We start from the raw sequence: 16,425 nt of genomic DNA on the forward strand, positions 1-16,425 counted from the left end.
TCTCAACCCACCTTACTAAGTCTCTTGCTTCATAAATTCTAGCTATTTTTATAATCTAAACTCCATTGAAACATTACATGAAATCCTTCCTTTAATTTAGTACCTGTTTCTGATAATCTAGCTTTTTTTCTTCATCACCTCTTGCAAATAACTATGCGTGGGGTAAAAATAAAATGCTTTCTAGCATAACAATTCCTTAGCGTTTCACACTATCAAAAAAGTAATAAATAGCCACGATGAAACGAATTAATGGCGATATTATATAAAGTGTTTATTACATTACCTTTTTAAAAAAATATCAAATTGATCATGCTTGTTATTTTATCTGTTTAAAAATAAATAACTAAAAATAATAAAACTAAGTTTAAGTTCTCCCGGTAAAAGCTTTAAGAAAAAGCGTCGACGTTTGCATAGCTTGCATGGTTGCAATCTTTTCACTTTTCACTTTTCACTTTTCAAAATGCCCTGACTTTTCCCTGATAAAAATAAAATTTCCCTGATCAATCAATACAACATGATATAGTAACGGCAGCCAACCTCCCCTGAGAGCCCTCCTTTCCACCCAGTCAATCTAGACGGATAAGTTTTCACCATATTCTCATCCTTCACCTTTGAGATCACAGTGACCTGAAAAGTTTCATCCGGCTTCAATATTCTTCCAGTTCAATATTCGCCGTCATTTCTACAAAATAACAATTTTCCTTGACTCAAAATACAATTCTCTAACTTTCACTGACATCGAGGAATCTTTTTCTCTTGACCATTTACTGACCTGTGGCAACCTTGGCTTAACTACAATCTTTGAGGAGTACAAATGAAACGACCAAAATACAAACAAAAGTGAAAACGTTCCCATTGGCCAGTTCGTTACTTGGTAAGGACAATCCGGAAAGCGGAAAAAACTTTCCAAAAATTAGGTTCAGTGACGACACCTTATAGGCCTCTTTTTTCCTCTTTAATACCAACACGGAAAAAAACAAACGATGTAATGAAGAAAACAAAAACCAGAGAATGCAAACAATAAATCTGAATAGAACACCTTAAAAGCGACAACGTACGGAGATAAGTTTATTACGATGATCAAGGCAACGGAAATAGGATCTCTCTGACCTATTCGTCTGAGGGTGCACGTGTACTTTCTCATCACAACTGGTCGATTCTACTCTTTCAAGCAGAGTTTATAATCTTGCTTTGGAACTGGTGGAATTTTGATGCCGTATCCTCATTTAACGTCTTTTTTTACCTTTGATGGCGCGTAAGAATCACTGCCGAACAAATGTAAAGACTTTTCCGACACCAAGCTGGAAAAGTCACACAGAAGCCAAAGGAATGCTAATAAAAGGTGCAACGACGTTCTCATTCACATGGTAGATATGCGACATCTACATCAACTATCAGACTCACGAATTTTACAAGTGTTTGCCTGAATCCAAGAAATGTATTTCTCTGTATTAAATAAAGCTGCGACGAAAGACTTCAGGCAACGCACCCACTATCTTGAAGAAAAGGTAAGTAAAATTTACACGAAACACTCGAGCTATTTCTCGACGCAATTAATGAGAAAATACAAGTACAGCATATACTGCAGCATTTAATTTTTTGGCTTGTTTCGTCACATTACCACGTACCCCCTCCTTCCTAAGCCTCACGATTGAAATAAAACCCAATTGGGGGAGGAGTGGGTGGATTGCACTGTTTCACTTGCCTAATGGATTTGTTGCTTTTGTTTTTGTCCTTTTTTTCTTGAACATCTTACAAAGGGCAAAAGAGTGAGAAGGACAGTCACTAATGTAAAACAAGGGACAAGTGGTTATTGAGGGATACAAAGATATACGCGTTCGAGATATTTCAGTTCACAAGCAAACTCAGAATTTGCGCAGCTAAGTGTTTGTATCTCATTTATCTTTTAAAGCATCGCAGTTACCTTGATATTTTTCTCGCAAAATTGAAAACAAGATAAGGGAGACAAAATTGAGTGCAATTCAATGCTGGGTACGAATGATTCTAACTGCCCTCGATCAGGAGTACTTTGTATTTAGCCAGCTCAATGTAATTAAAGTAGTTCGGGAGAACATCCAGTTTGGTACAACGAAACAAAATAAATAACATAAAAACACATGATATTATTCAACGATAATGAAAATTAGATTACATCCCTAACCATTCCAAGAAAAATAGTGATCATAGCCATTGTTTGGGATTGCATTCATTTCTGCCATGCATTTGATATTGACCTCGCATCTTTCCGTGCTGTTGCTATGAATCACCAGACATTACGTATATGTTTTCCTGCTGAACTCACATTAGAAACACATTCTTATTGTATAATTTACGTCAAATAATAGTAAAATATAACAGCTGGAGCAAAGGGTGGACGATGAATAACTAGTTAAAAGGAGAATTAAAATGCTTGAGTTGCAAGTCTAAAGAGTAAGGACAAGGCCGATATCAGGTGATCATTTTCGACCCTTTAAATATACATTTCCAAGTGCGGTGGAGCATCACTAAGAACAAAGAAGCAAACCGGAACTTTTCGTTGCCTCAAGCTGTAAGTATTGTGCCAATTGTGGTGGAAAGTGAGTTCAAAACATCTTTTGTATACAAAGCGGAAAATTTTGCTGTTCCTTTGTTCTCTCCTAGCAGTCAATTTCCAGGCGAACAATAACGTCAGACATGTCTTTTAAGTTGTTATGTTCTAAAAGATTTTCAAATTCCACAACCATGAATAAAACCGGGAACGTCTGCTGCAAGAGTTGCTAAACTTTGCTTAAATTCTGGCTACAAAAACGTCCAAATTCAAGTACAAAGTGACTCGAAAAAGGGCCCAATTCGAAAAGGCTGTGTTCGTTGTTTCCTTACGCACAATTGCACAACATTACAAGGTTAGATGGCATAATGGACTTTAAATTTTAAAAGCTATTACTACTTCATCTCTCATCGAGACATCTTTATTATGTTAATGGTATATCGCATTTCTTATCAACAAACATCGCCTGAAACAGGAACTTTTTCATGCCCCTTGGCTATTAACACCACAGGAATATTGTCATGAGTCATTTATTGAACTAATTTAATACAATTGTATTTTAATTGCAATTCTGCAAAGTCGTCTGAGCAGAAACAGGAAAATTTCGTCTACCATAATGAATTTAAGAAGTTGTTTTTCTGTATTTGATCACGTATTTGATCAATGTCTTGTTTAGCCCAACCTGCTTCTGCATGTAGTAAACATATGATTGAAACAAGAGAAGTGATACTTGATTTAAAAAACCTGACAACGTTGGATATTTATTTAACGACATGCACAGAATTGTTTCACGTTCTGCTTCATATATACACCTCAAGGACGAATGCATAGTACTTTAAACAATGTATTGCTTGTTATATTTAAAGGAACCAAGCCATTCCTGCAGTGGAAAGCAGTAGACTAGATGCTAAAAATACAGCTTATGTAGATGCTTTGTCCAAGCCCATGTTAGCAGTGAGTATAATCCACGTCAACAAGGTTACATTGACGTGGTAGTGACGCATATTTGACGTCGAAGAGGACACAGAAAAAAATAGCCATTTACAAATAAAAGAACTTCAACACTTGAACATCAGAGAACGGCTCAGTTTATATAAAAGAAATTGTACTTCTTTTCGTGAGTTTACTTCGCGTACCAAATCAAATGCATTTGCATATGAACGGTGATTTTAAAGAGGGGCATTAAGAGCCCTTTAAAGTTATTGATATGCAAAGCACTTTTTAATGGCCATTCAGGTATAACGTTTTGAATTGCAAAAGCACTTATAACCACAACTGAACCTGTTCACTCCAACACGATCTGTTTTCATGCTCGATATCAAAGGCTTTGGAGTAATTGCATAATTCAAATGACGTGCTTGCACAGGAAAATGTCCCTTTCATTACGTAATGCATCTCTTGCCCTGTCGAATAACAGCAAATAACGTGCTTAATTCTTTCGACTGCTTTGATACGTGCAGATATGAGCACTTAAAACATAGAGGCAATACAAAAACACCATGCCGCGGAATACACTACTTGTCACTGATCCCTGCAGCCGATACCACTGAATACTTAATATTCTTATGACAATTTTCGATATCGGGCGTTATTTACTTAAGCATCAGTCTAACGACCATATAATATTGCAGATTTGCAAATACTATGTTTTATCTTTTAGTTATCTTTTTGTTTTTCATTCAATCTCGTAAAACAAGCAAGTTGAATTTTTGGCAAATATTTTGTGTCGACGTTATTCGTGGAGTCACGTCGCTGGAGGCAAAAACTTAACCTCCAACCAAAACCAGAGATGAATCAAACCATAAATCGAGGTGTACCGAGCTGTTCCTCACAACTGCACGCGTCCAAACGGTCGAAATCACACAACTATCGTGCATTTTGAGTACAACAGAATTAAAGTATGTTTCCCGAAAGCAGCTCTTTCACGCAAATCCACACGACCAGGCGTATTCACCCCTTGCCGAATTTGACGATTTTAGCAACATGATTTGCATATTAATATTCAATCACCACCGTACAAAACGTGACTTTTCAGCGATTGAGATACGTACACCAGCCTCGTTAGACCATTGATCAGCCACTTCCAGTGCCATTTCGGTCAGATGAGGTTAAATTCCAAAAATGTTTGACGTCAAATCTAGAGGAGTACTACACTTAATTTCAACTAATACACCATTAATCCGTCAGGTATCTGACCATGGTTTCATTATCACCTGCTTCGAAAGGGTTATTTATGAATATTGACAAAGACCAGTCCTTTTGCTGTTTCCAAATGATATCTTCAACAAAAAGAGATTTACGCACACTAAACCGGCAGAACTCAGTCATGCAAATGCCAGACACAAGACTTACTACAATTAACTTTACATCTCTGCTAGTGAACAATCCAAAGTGACTTAATGAATATTCATTTGGCGTATTTACATACAGTCACTGAACGGACTTTGATTTAAAAAACATGGAAATAAAGGTGAATAAAAGTCCATACTTCTTTCTTATTGTAGACTACTTCAGAAAAAAACTTTTCCGCGCCACTCCCAGACAACAGGCCTCCTGTGGACCAGGTAAAACAGGAGAACTTTTAAAAGATTCTCTGAAAAAATGGAAAAGAGCAAATGTTCGAATCATTTAAAGGCGCGTGCTACCGCAAACACGGAAAAAACGACTCTATTTTATCGTCATGGTAACCACAGCTGTCAGTCATGCTCGTTATTGAAAAGTGGTAAGAATTCCGGGTCAATCACACGGGGTTGAAAGCTGTGCAGGCAAGTATTGGATCGTGCAAGCCTTTACCATAGTTAGGAGCGCCATGAGTTAGCGGAGACCAAGCACTCATAGAGGTCTGCATTTCCCACGAGATCAGCTTATTATACCAGGGGAAGCGGTAAGTTATTGCTGCGTCTGCGAACCGAGGAAATAGCCTTTTCCTTTTGCAAGACGTAAGGGTAAAGCTGAAAGGCCCGAAGACCTTGCTTGAAATGGTATCTCTACAAGACACAAAGAGGAAATACCACTCCCACTCCATCGAAATTAGAGAAATTCTGTATAATAATGTGAACAAGGTGCGTAAAGATGTGGGAGCAGAGCTCAATTGACATTTCCACAAGTCTCTGATTTTAACCTGTGCAAATAAATAAGCCTGTGCGCAACAGCGACTGTTTGTGTTGATGATGCGGGAGGTACTGTGTCTGCTGAAGGAAACAGTATACTAACAAGATTCGGACTACCAATCTCGTTAAAATGTCGAATACAACAAACGTGACAGTCTCTGCACCAGGTTCAAAAACGGCAAGGATTAATCAAAGACAACGGGCTGAGACGGATGTGCGCGAGCATTCACTATCCGGTGACTGCATCGGTTTACACGCGTGATAGAGACTCTTAGCGAAGGATAAACTAAAATTGCACTGCATTGCTACTAACTGTTTCGACCTGGTCTGCGAGAACGACGAGTGACAACTTTACCACTAATTTCTCAGTTCTGCAGCAGCGTTGTAATGGAAACACTTAAGACAAAGCCAAGTTCATTGAAGGTCGTCAACATCCAATCAGTCTTCAAATATCAAAATATCTTTAATATAATATAATTATATAATATTTCTACGAGCAAGGCAAACAACTGCTCTTTAACTGTGTACATTTACAATATATAGGGTATCCGGAGGCGGGAATAATTTAAATGTCACGTGGCCTCGTCTGGTGTACGTTTTGTCCCCACGTGGGGTTGGGGCACGGAATTTTGTATTTCCCAAGACATCAAAAGCTAAAGGACGCTGCAATTGCTTTAAACTGGCATAAAGTTTCGATATTCACGAAAACTTATAATTACGTGCTATGTTGGGGCTAGATTTCAACCGTCGAAAGCTAAATGTTGTCGAGAGTTGGACACTCCTCTAATCTTGCTTTGACCATTCCGGTTAAAAATCGATCTGAATTGATCCTCTAGTTCCTTCCTTTCTATAACAGTGAAGCAGTTAAATGCGCACAAACAACAGAAAATTGGCCTCTAAATAAATTCCTCAGCTACCGACTGATAGCTATGATAAGGTTCGGAATACAGACCAGTCTCGTCCGGTACCTTTTCGGGAAATGGGAAATCATTCTCATTTTAAGACTATACTCCAGCATGCAATAAAGATCGACACAAGAGTACAAATCCAGTGACTGTTAGCTGACTGCTATTAGATGTTCGCCGGGAAAAATTAGTCAACATTGGTGTTGAACTGTTAATTAATTCAGTCTTAACGAAGATCAAACAAACGTTTCCGCAGACAGTTTGACCGAGAAGTGGGCTTTTCACAACGGCTAAAGTGCCTAGCCTCTTTTTGCTGTTCCTGAGCAGTCAATTTAATTGTATTTAATGTATTGATTCTCTTGGGGCTGTCCAGCTTTACAAACAAGACCGCATTGAGATGCGTATAAAAGTGCATGTGTGACATCGGTGTTACTTTCTTGGACACAAGAAAACCTTCCCATTAAGGCAATTTACTAAACGTTTTATATATTTAAGAGCAGTCAAACACTACTGAACTGTGATTATCACGATAACTTCTGGATGAAGAATTTTATTTTCTATTTTTGTAAGCAAGATGAGTGAATTGTTGGACTCCATCTTGAAATCAGTCATGTATACCGAGCAGAAAACTGCTTCAAGTCAGACTCTTCTAGAGAAATTATTTCTTTTAGGTTCATAACAGTCAGATGACTTGTAAGGCCTTTATTCACGAAAATCTGCATGTTTTCCCGAGGTCTTACTTGGTATTATAAGAAAAAAATTAAAATTTCAGAATATGTGTCATGAATTAATTTATGCAAATAGCTCTCCGGTACCATACTGTCCGCTCCTATGAAGAGCTCTGCAGCCATTTGGTTCAGTTTAAAGATTAACATAGAGGGAAATCACGAACAAGTCTTTTGTTCCACCCACACTCTACCATGCGAGAAACGCTATCAGTTAAAATGAAGGCTATTTTGCTTAGAGCAAAAATTCAAGCAAATGAAGTACGTAACGTAAGTCTTGACGCAGTTGAGTGGGCCGTTGAATATTCTGTAAGCTGAGAACTTTGAAGGTCAACAGTCAAGTTTGATTGTTTTGAGGCAGTTAAGCGTGGCCCGTTATGATGGTACTATTGATTTCGGTTCTCGGTTGCCGACTGTTGCCGCGCGCTGTCAACAACATAATACTCCTACGCAGGAGTCAGTTACAGGACTATTAAATATCAAAATAACCAACATCACGAAAGACTGCAAAAACAGTGATTTCTCGCGACTACCACTGCAGCTATTACATTAGTTCAGAAAAGCTGAGAATTCAAAACGAAAACGATAACCTGACATACTGAAGACTACACCAGTTGTATTGAATCGCTCATGTTCGTTTTCAACGCTCACGTTTTGCCAAAAACCCGATGATATTGCTTTTAAACTACTGCAATAACTAGCTCTTGAGTTACAAGAGCCGGTTTACTTGAACAAATAAAAAAAAAGCCGAGTTAACCGCACAGAAGCTAGAGGTAAGAAAACATTTCAACGTCCTAAATTGTTATTTTTGACTGCATTGTTACACGGAATTTCGAAAAAGTAGTTTTACTTAGATATACTTGAGGTACCTCGAGGAATTTTTGCAATTTGCAGTTACGTGAGCGAAAGTCCGTATTCTCTAATATCTGAAAACCAAAGGAAGCAGAAGAACAACTCTTGAAAATTATACGACGTGTTCAAAAGTGAAAATTGCGATTCTGCAAGAATTTACTGACCGTGGGAAATTCTGCTGTTTATAACAGGAACTTTTTAAATGCCCTTCAGCTATTATTCTGGTTGTTAAGAAACATCACCGTTTATCATTTTTGAAGTCTAGCGACAAAACCTCAATTCTCATATGAAATAGGTGAGGGGTACTGCTTTTGTAAATCACATTTCAGTGACCACCAATTTCAGTGATCACATAACGGCAGACGTGTTAACAAAAACAGTGCTCGATATCACTAGTAACAGTGCAATGCTAATTAGACAGAGAATCTGTGATTTTAATTAAAGAAAAGAAGAGAGAATTCATGTCTTGATCCAAGTTAAGAATATCCTAAGGCTCCTTTTTTTAAGATTCACAGGGTGTACATAAAAATACGACAGCATCAATAGGCTAGACTACATTCTTAGCTAAAATAGCTCTTTGGTGCCCCGTGCAAGTACCACTAGTTCAAATAAATCACTGAATTAGCTGCCACTTTTGTACTTTTTCCGCAACGAGAGATATTTTTGAAGCTGTTTACGTTTGTAGTAAAGGTATCAATAGGCTAGAATACATTCTTAGTTAAGAGTGTCGTCTTCATTAGACATACGACAGCATCAATAGGCTAGACTATATTGTTAGCTAAAATAGCTCCTTGGTGCCCCGTGCATGTACTACAAGGTCAAATGAATCACTGAATTGGCTGTCTCTTTCATACTTCTTCCGCAATGGGGTATATTTTTGAAGCTGTTTGTAATAAAGGTATTTCTGGGAATGCGACAAGTTTTGGTTTCACGTACTGGGCCAAAGTTCGATTCAACATACGTAATCATTGACATACGACATTACACTAGACAGACGGTACTGACGTTTAGACGGCTTCCTTTTAGGGAACCTGATGAACACAGAGAGTACAATGCAAAGGAAATGGGATGGGAAGGAAAATCACTCGACTGCAATCTTATTTTGTAATGTCAATCAAAACGGGTTGGCTCTCTTTAATTCGTGCTATTTTGTACAGCGCAAGAACTGTTCCAATAAAACAGACCCATTTCCCTGCATTTCTCAATTTGAAGTCTTAACTTCATCAATAACAGGCTTCATTTTGGCGGGAATTTCGCAGCCGCCCACTCAGATGGCATATTAACGTCATCCGTGACGACAAGCACAATTAACAAGCAAGATACCACATCGTCTGCTAATCAAATCACGGGCAATTCAGGGAGTTTAGAAACGACTTGCAACGCAATTTTTCAGATTTTCTGTTTAAAATGAGGTTCGAGCTATCTTATCTCTTTACTGATTTTTTCGGGCCAGTGGAATCCAACATTAAGGAAGAACAATTTACACAGATCTTCGAGCACTTGATTGGAATCAGTCAAAAGCCGAGATAAGACCTTTTACAGACTTCAGAGGAAAAAATTATAAAAATAAACTCTAAACATCGTCGATTTAGTCGATTTCTCGTAAGCGTTTTCGCTCACATACTTTAGATGCAACTAAGCGTGCAAATTCCATTGTTTAAATTTCATTTCAGGGGATTTAAATTCTTGTCAAGCTATGTATCTTCAAAGAGCTATTTTACTTCAGCCTGGGCCCTGCGATTTTGCACGAACGCACGTGGTCGAACAGAGTGCATATTACATCAAGGAGCAGCGACCGACCGGTTTGATTGCCATCGACTGGCTTAACAACACAATCTTCTTCAGAACACGATAACACCGTACATTTGGCGTGACAGCTAGCCAATTTGCATAAAGGGCCCCTCACGTACACCGCTAAACCCGGCAATTCTTGTAATTATTTTGTAGATCTCGGGACAAAAAAGCATTAAATATTGAGTGCGATTTAACTGAACGTGTGCCATCACTGTGGGGAAGATTCGACACATGATTTTACGAGTGCTGAAGAGCCATCGAGCGGACTTTACATATACAGTGAGGTTCTGAATGAAAGACTTGCCCTCGTCCATTTGACGTCATAATCCATTGACAAGTTGGATTGCCGGATGTCATAACAACCATTGGTGGTTGCGCTTTGCATCATATTATAATCACAAATGAATGAAATGTTTTTAAAAGAGGATATCAAATGAGCTTAATTACAACGTGCCTGCACTGGGGCAACATCACAGCAAAGTCAACGAGATTACCATCAACGGCGCTCGGCGCTTGCAGTCAACGAAGACCTTTTTAAGACAAATTTAAGTCCAGGAATTCAGAAAGGAAGAAAGCTCCGAAACACAACTGCTGCCGAATCCTGACCTCGGCATTTTCACGAAGGACATTTTTCCAGTTCCATCACTTAAGAAGAACTTTAGCAATCGACTCACACTTCCTCCGCCAGGTAAGTGCCATGCGCACTAAGGCTGGTAAACCAAAGAATTTTATTTTTCTTACAAAGGCAAAAAACTGTTTCCTACTATCGATAAAATACGACTTAGAGAAAGAAACGTGCTTTTATTCCATTGCTGTGCTGTTTTCAAGTCCTTAGGAACAAAACAAAAACTTCAGCTGGTACTTCAATCGCGGGAATGAGTGGGCCGGGGCTGACGTTAATAAAACATGTGTGGTTGTGTATAGCGTAAGTCGAGACAAGTGGGGGATTTTTAAGTAAGCGTCGCAGCTACAGCTGAGCTATGTAAAACTAAACTTTGTGTTGAATATTTAATATGCGGAGGCAGAACTTTTTTTTTTTCGTGTGGGCCTCCGGGCGGCTAGTTTTATACAGTATGATTAGGAACCCTCGAGGGAGCCGCTTATTGTTTTTTTTTTTTGTTTTTTTTTTTGTTTTTTTTTTTTAAACAATGCTCATCGCGCGTTGCGTGAATCTCCTCGCGCGACTTCCGCGTAGCGCAACAATTAGCATTAATTCAATCTATGAACAAAATTAAGGAAGGTATCGGTTTGTGATCATAATTGCTATGAGTTACCACTCGGCCAGCACTATTCTGTAGAGAAATTGTTAACGGTACAGTCTCGTTAACAGTGTATAGTGGAATTATCTTAAAGCCCGGACGCGTTCTGAACATCGCAGGAAGTACTTTTATTAAAAATCTAAGATAGCGTCCGGATACAGCGCTCTGAGTAATATACTACCTCAAGCTACAGATAGAAAACTTTGCATACAGCGTTACTCAACTGTAATGTATTTTTGGCACATGTAGTATTGCAGATCCAAAATGGGATTGCCTCGAAACCGTTCCCACTTTTCTCAGAAAAGAGCTTCACCGGAAAGGCATCCGGGATCGAGTCACGTCTGGTTAAACCTGAAATGTTATTTTTTTTTTTTTCCCGGTCACTGACGTTTATAAAAGTTGACAAAAAATAAACTTATCAAAAATGCTGGCACAGATGTCGACATTAAATTTTCAAAAGCAAACTACCTATTTTTGTCGATAAATAAATCTAAATTCAGGCTAACAAACGTCACACAAATTTCGTGTGGTAATTAATTACTTAAGTAACGCAATTAATTCGTCTTCCGATCCCCGAGGTTTCTCTTAGCAGTTTAATGACGCTTAACTCGGTTCTGCTTTCAGTGAGTCTGTTTGACGAAAATGGTTCAAGACAGCAGCCCTTCCAGTCCAGTCGATGTCGCTTTTGAGGAGCTCTTTGAAGGTAAGTGACTTGAACAGCTGTCCGGCGAACTAGAAAATTATGCGAGCTTGCGAGCATAAATTAGCTGAATAAATTACCATAGGCGGCTATTGAATTCATTAAAAAATAGTCACGCGACCAGGGCCAGCATTAGTCAACAAAGTTGAGATTATTTTGAGGGTTGAGAAACACAAAAAGTAAATTTACTCCATGACAATTTTACTGTCTTTGACAAGTAATGGACAAGGTAAGTGTCTGGTCGCAAAATGTGCTGAAACACGACTAGGACGTACATATTGGCTTGAGTAAATGTATAAATAGAACCGAGTCATCCTACTGACGTCAATGGTCACACTCCTCGCCGTGCGATTGGCTAACGCAACTCGCACGTGAGAAACAGTGCGTCATAAATACGCTGAATGGCGTAATTTGTAGTACTTAGAATATCCAAGAGGATGTTGAAAACCGCTCATTATGTTATTCGTTCGTTCATTCTCAACGCATCGAGCAACCAGTGAAAATCGTCGACTCACGCAACAGGAAAGCAGGATCACCGTCACGGGTAGGTTAGAAACATATAGCGCCTTTTGCGAATGATTCAAGATGCCCCCGCCATTTTTAGAGCGCTTTTAAGTTAGGAAGATGTAATTTTTGGGACATTGTTATTGAAGAGTGACCAACAGACATCGCAGCCCGATCCTCGTGGTTGTAACTAATACGTCAGCCTTATTAGACTTCCCCGCCTACACAACCACCAGCCACTCAGAAGTCTTGTCTAATATTAGAGATTGACAGTTGAATAGGTACAAGTAAGATTCTAATAACCCTGTGTCTCATTCGCTCCACAGTTATCCCTGAGTTAAAGATGTTCACCCCGGCTCAAGTTGTACCAGGTATTTAATTTTCTTCGAAGCTATTTGATAACGATTTTAAAAGAGCTCAGTTTTGTCTTGTAAGTTGTAATTATCTTGTAAACGCGGAAAGACTTTCTACACGCGTGGGGGAGGATAACTCGTGGGTTGAGTAATTGCGCGCGAAATTTTAACAAGTCCCCATTTTATTTTAGTTGTTTTGTTTTTCCTCGCATTCTCTACTGTGGGAAGATAAAAATTCAGACAGCAACCTTCGCTTGAAAAGAATAATATCTGAAACACAGACACCGCATGATTTGAATATCGAACCGCTTGCCAAACAGCGGAAGTTGAAAGCAGTTAGGATTGAAGCCGGGCGAATAAATACACGCAACTGTCGATGTCAATTCGTGATCCACGCGCAAACTAAACAAGAAATTTAACCAAGAAAATGCTTCAATCGTAAACTGTTAATTACACCATTTTTCCAGTTATTGAAAAAAAAGATAACAAACAAGGACAGAAATTAAACGTGTTTCCATGCGAGAAACTTGGTGGCGCTGCAAGGTTAAGTAAAAATAGCAACGTTAGCATATTGTTGGAGAAGCGTGGTCTATAAATTTGAATGTTATTTTTTTCTGCTCAGTATTTTTATGAAAGTGAATGTGGTGTTATAATAGCACAATCGAGTTGATAACAATATTGCTATCACTGCATGCACATGGTGGATTTAGTTTCACTTTCTAGTGAACATCACCTTTAAGTGGACTTGTGTTTTAAATTTTCAGGCGCCGACCACGCGGACCAAGATAGGCTAATGGCTGGGTCTCCGAGCCTCGAAGAAGGTGATGATTTACATATTGACTGAGAGGTTAAACCAGCTGGCGTAAAAAAGTAGAGCGACCAAAATGTACACAATTCAGAAAATATACTGCCACTGTTAATTATCCCGCCAAATGAAGGCGCGTCTACGAAACCAGGCAACAAAAAATCTTTAGGCAACTTGCCAATATCTTGTTTCCAATGAGACACAAAATGGGGGTGTAATTACCTTCACGAGATAAAAAAAAAAACCCGAAGAATTTAACAGTTCATATTTTTTTATTATTATTTGCAGCTCGAATGTACAAAAGCGAGCCAGATCTGCGGATCAAGAGCGAGCAATCAGAGCCATCAAGTCACACCTCTTTCAGTGAAGTTTCAAACTGGCTCCAGTGCAGTATGCAGCTGGGTGACACGAGGCATCAGACGCACGCGCGAGATCCTTTCCTTTGCGCGCGCGATTCGTTCTCCTTCCCAGAACAGATGGACAACCTAGAGTGGAGGCCTCCGGTGCTACAAGCAATGGCTCTCATCAAACCAGAAACACCCTTCGAGTTAGACGAGATGTTGATAAGCCAGGCGCAGAATGTTTGCCAGCTAGGAACCAGAAGAGAGATGGCTGAAAGCGTCAGCCAATGCAAGGTGTTCATGCCTTCTTTCTGGGATGCACAGCTCGTGAACGAGTGCGAGCCATGGTACGACCATCTCGACAACCCTCGCGAGAAAACGTTCGTGAACGGACCGAGAAACGGCCTGTTTAAAAACGAAAACGCAGGCAGTTTTTTTAGGGACGTCGACCCAAAGAAGGAAGAACCTGACATGGCCCAAATGCTAGAGCGAGACTCTGACAGCCCCGCGAGTTTCTCGAGTGTGGACAGTCCACCGGACCACGCGTGGATGACACGAGGCGTCCCGGCTTCTAGGGCTGATGGCATGAACACATTCAAAACAACAGAACAGAGGAAATTTGTTATGCACAAGAATCACAAGACAACGTTCAAGTCGGGTCGCCCTCGCCTCTGTCAGTTCCTGCTGGAACTTCTCGACAACCCAGACAAATACGCCTACATGATCGACTGGTTGGATAAAGAGAAAGGCATCTTCAAGTTCATCAACTCGGGCGAAGTGGCGCGACTATGGGGGCGTCGACGAAACAAGCCTTCCATGAAGTATGAGAACTTTGCTCGCTCTTTGAGAACCTACATCGCCAAGGGAATCCTCTTAAAGCCACGTAGCAAACTGGTCTATCAGTTCGCCAAGGTAAAGAGCTGAGAGATTCTAGCAAGGACCATACGCCGCGAAAACGACACCAACAGAAAAGCCACTCAGATTCCCACGAACATTTGCGAGTAAACCCCAGTAGTAGTCTAACTGTTTCTCGGCAAAGCGCTGTATTGTTCAGAGTGCAATCACCACAAGATATTGAACTAAAAAATAACGTGACAATCATGATTTCAAATCGACGAGAAAGGACCAGTAGGTCGTGAAGGACTGAGTGTATCAGAGAGGAAAGAAGTACCAATACCTATTTAAGTAGTTAGTACCGACATGCGAAATTCATGCGCGAAACATTCGGCAGAACGATCAGAAAAACATAAAGTTATTTGAATTTCAGAAAAAAAAAACAAAAGACAAAATTTAATTTTAAATTTCCTGGTAGATAATTAGAAGAGATAACAGTGCGACAGTTGATTCTGTGCGCGCGTGGAGGTAAATCTCGAGGCTTCTGCTTACTCCAATCCGAGTCAATTTCCATGCTTTCCTTTTACATCGAGTCTGTTAGAGAAGCTTTCTCACATTTCATCGAATAATAGGCAACGAAAAATATCTTATAGGACATTTAGGCGTCCCAATCATAGAACAAAAAAACATTAGCAACTTACAACCGTTGTATCTGCTCGAAAACAAAACATACCAATGTTATTTCCCTGTTCAAGCTCATTACCCGGTTAATAATAGTACTTGTTGATAGTTTATTCACCCCACCAAGTCTGCAAAATGCCATAAACGTGTGTGCCAGAAAGCATATCACATCGATACAGTGCTTGCCTAATGACAGTCAAGCGAACAGTATTTACTATGTAAAATACGAAAAGGACCAAGTTACAATTTAGTGATTCTGACCATGTCAGACATTGGGTGGTGTTAGTTAGCGTGTTGTGTTCGAATTTTAACCCATTACAAAGCCCGTTTCTCACAAAAGTTACTCATTCGTTCGTTACCTATCTCGTTCATGTGTGTGTTAGATGGAACAGGTTTCGAAGTAGTTAGTTTCCAAAAGGACAAGTGATTTTGAAATGGAATAAATGTTCTTATCGTCTAAGTAATTCAATTGTGCCAATATTTTAAGGAAAATTTATCTAAAAATTTTATATAAGGTCTTATAAAGTAATATTCAGATTTTATGAAATTAGCGTAAAATATATTGTAGAAAACTAAGAAATAAAATCCAATAAAAAAGTGTGTTAAAAACAGTGTGTGTACTGTTCATCGGCTCCGCCTCGAATGACGAATGAGGTTTACACAAATGGCCGCCAGTTTCAGTCGGCTTTCAGTCCTCTGACAAATTTCGCGCCTGTATACGCTAACTCAGCAATTGAAAACCTGATTATGTATGTGCTCAATAGATACCTCACGATTTCAGGAGCAACAGGCAAGACCATCAGAAATAGCAGTTTGCTACAAAGTCTTGGTCGGATTCTTAAGATTAATCACAAATAAAGCACAAAATTATCACGCAGTTCATGATATGATTATAGGCTACTAATTGCCTCAAACATATATAGAAACTTTGCCAGAGCTCATCTGAACTGATGTCCAAGTGCTCATTCGCTTCAGTGCAAAATAGCACAGGGCCAGAATTCGTGTCAGCCAAAGTGGTACGGTTAGTTATATCGT

The 16,425-nt window shown here is 39.3% G+C and overlaps 1 protein-coding gene across 5 annotated transcripts; it reads left to right on the forward strand.

The window, feature by feature from the left end:
• The first annotated feature begins 1,078 nt into the window (after window positions 1-1,078).
• Window positions 1,079-16,001, forward strand: LOC110049763 (uncharacterized). 5 transcript variants are annotated; one of them, XM_089289221.1, is made up of 7 exons: window positions 1,079-1,508; window positions 3,394-3,481; window positions 5,032-10,601; window positions 11,797-11,875; window positions 12,703-12,747; window positions 13,494-13,550; window positions 13,823-16,001. In XM_089289221.1, exons 4-7 carry the CDS (start codon window positions 11,815-11,817, stop codon window positions 14,797-14,799), a joined length of 1,140 nt encoding a protein of 379 aa, XP_089145347.1. In that variant the 5' UTR covers window positions 1,079-1,508; window positions 3,394-3,481; window positions 5,032-10,601; window positions 11,797-11,814; the 3' UTR covers window positions 14,800-16,001. The 5 variants fall into 5 exon arrangements, with proteins under 5 accessions (XP_089145347.1, XP_089145348.1, XP_089145349.1 ...); XM_089289222.1 differs by lacking the exon at window positions 3,394-3,481; XM_020755587.2 differs by lacking the exon at window positions 1,079-1,508 and having other exon boundaries at window positions 3,148-3,481.
• The last annotated feature ends 424 nt before the right edge of the window (window positions 16,002-16,425 follow it).

The sequence above is a fragment of the Orbicella faveolata genome, unplaced genomic scaffold (genome assembly GCF_042242905.1).
Source record: "Orbicella faveolata isolate gen_17 unplaced genomic scaffold, um_ofav_v1 contig_2, whole genome shotgun sequence".
Lineage (NCBI taxonomy): Eukaryota > Metazoa > Cnidaria > Anthozoa > Scleractinia > Merulinidae > Orbicella > Orbicella faveolata.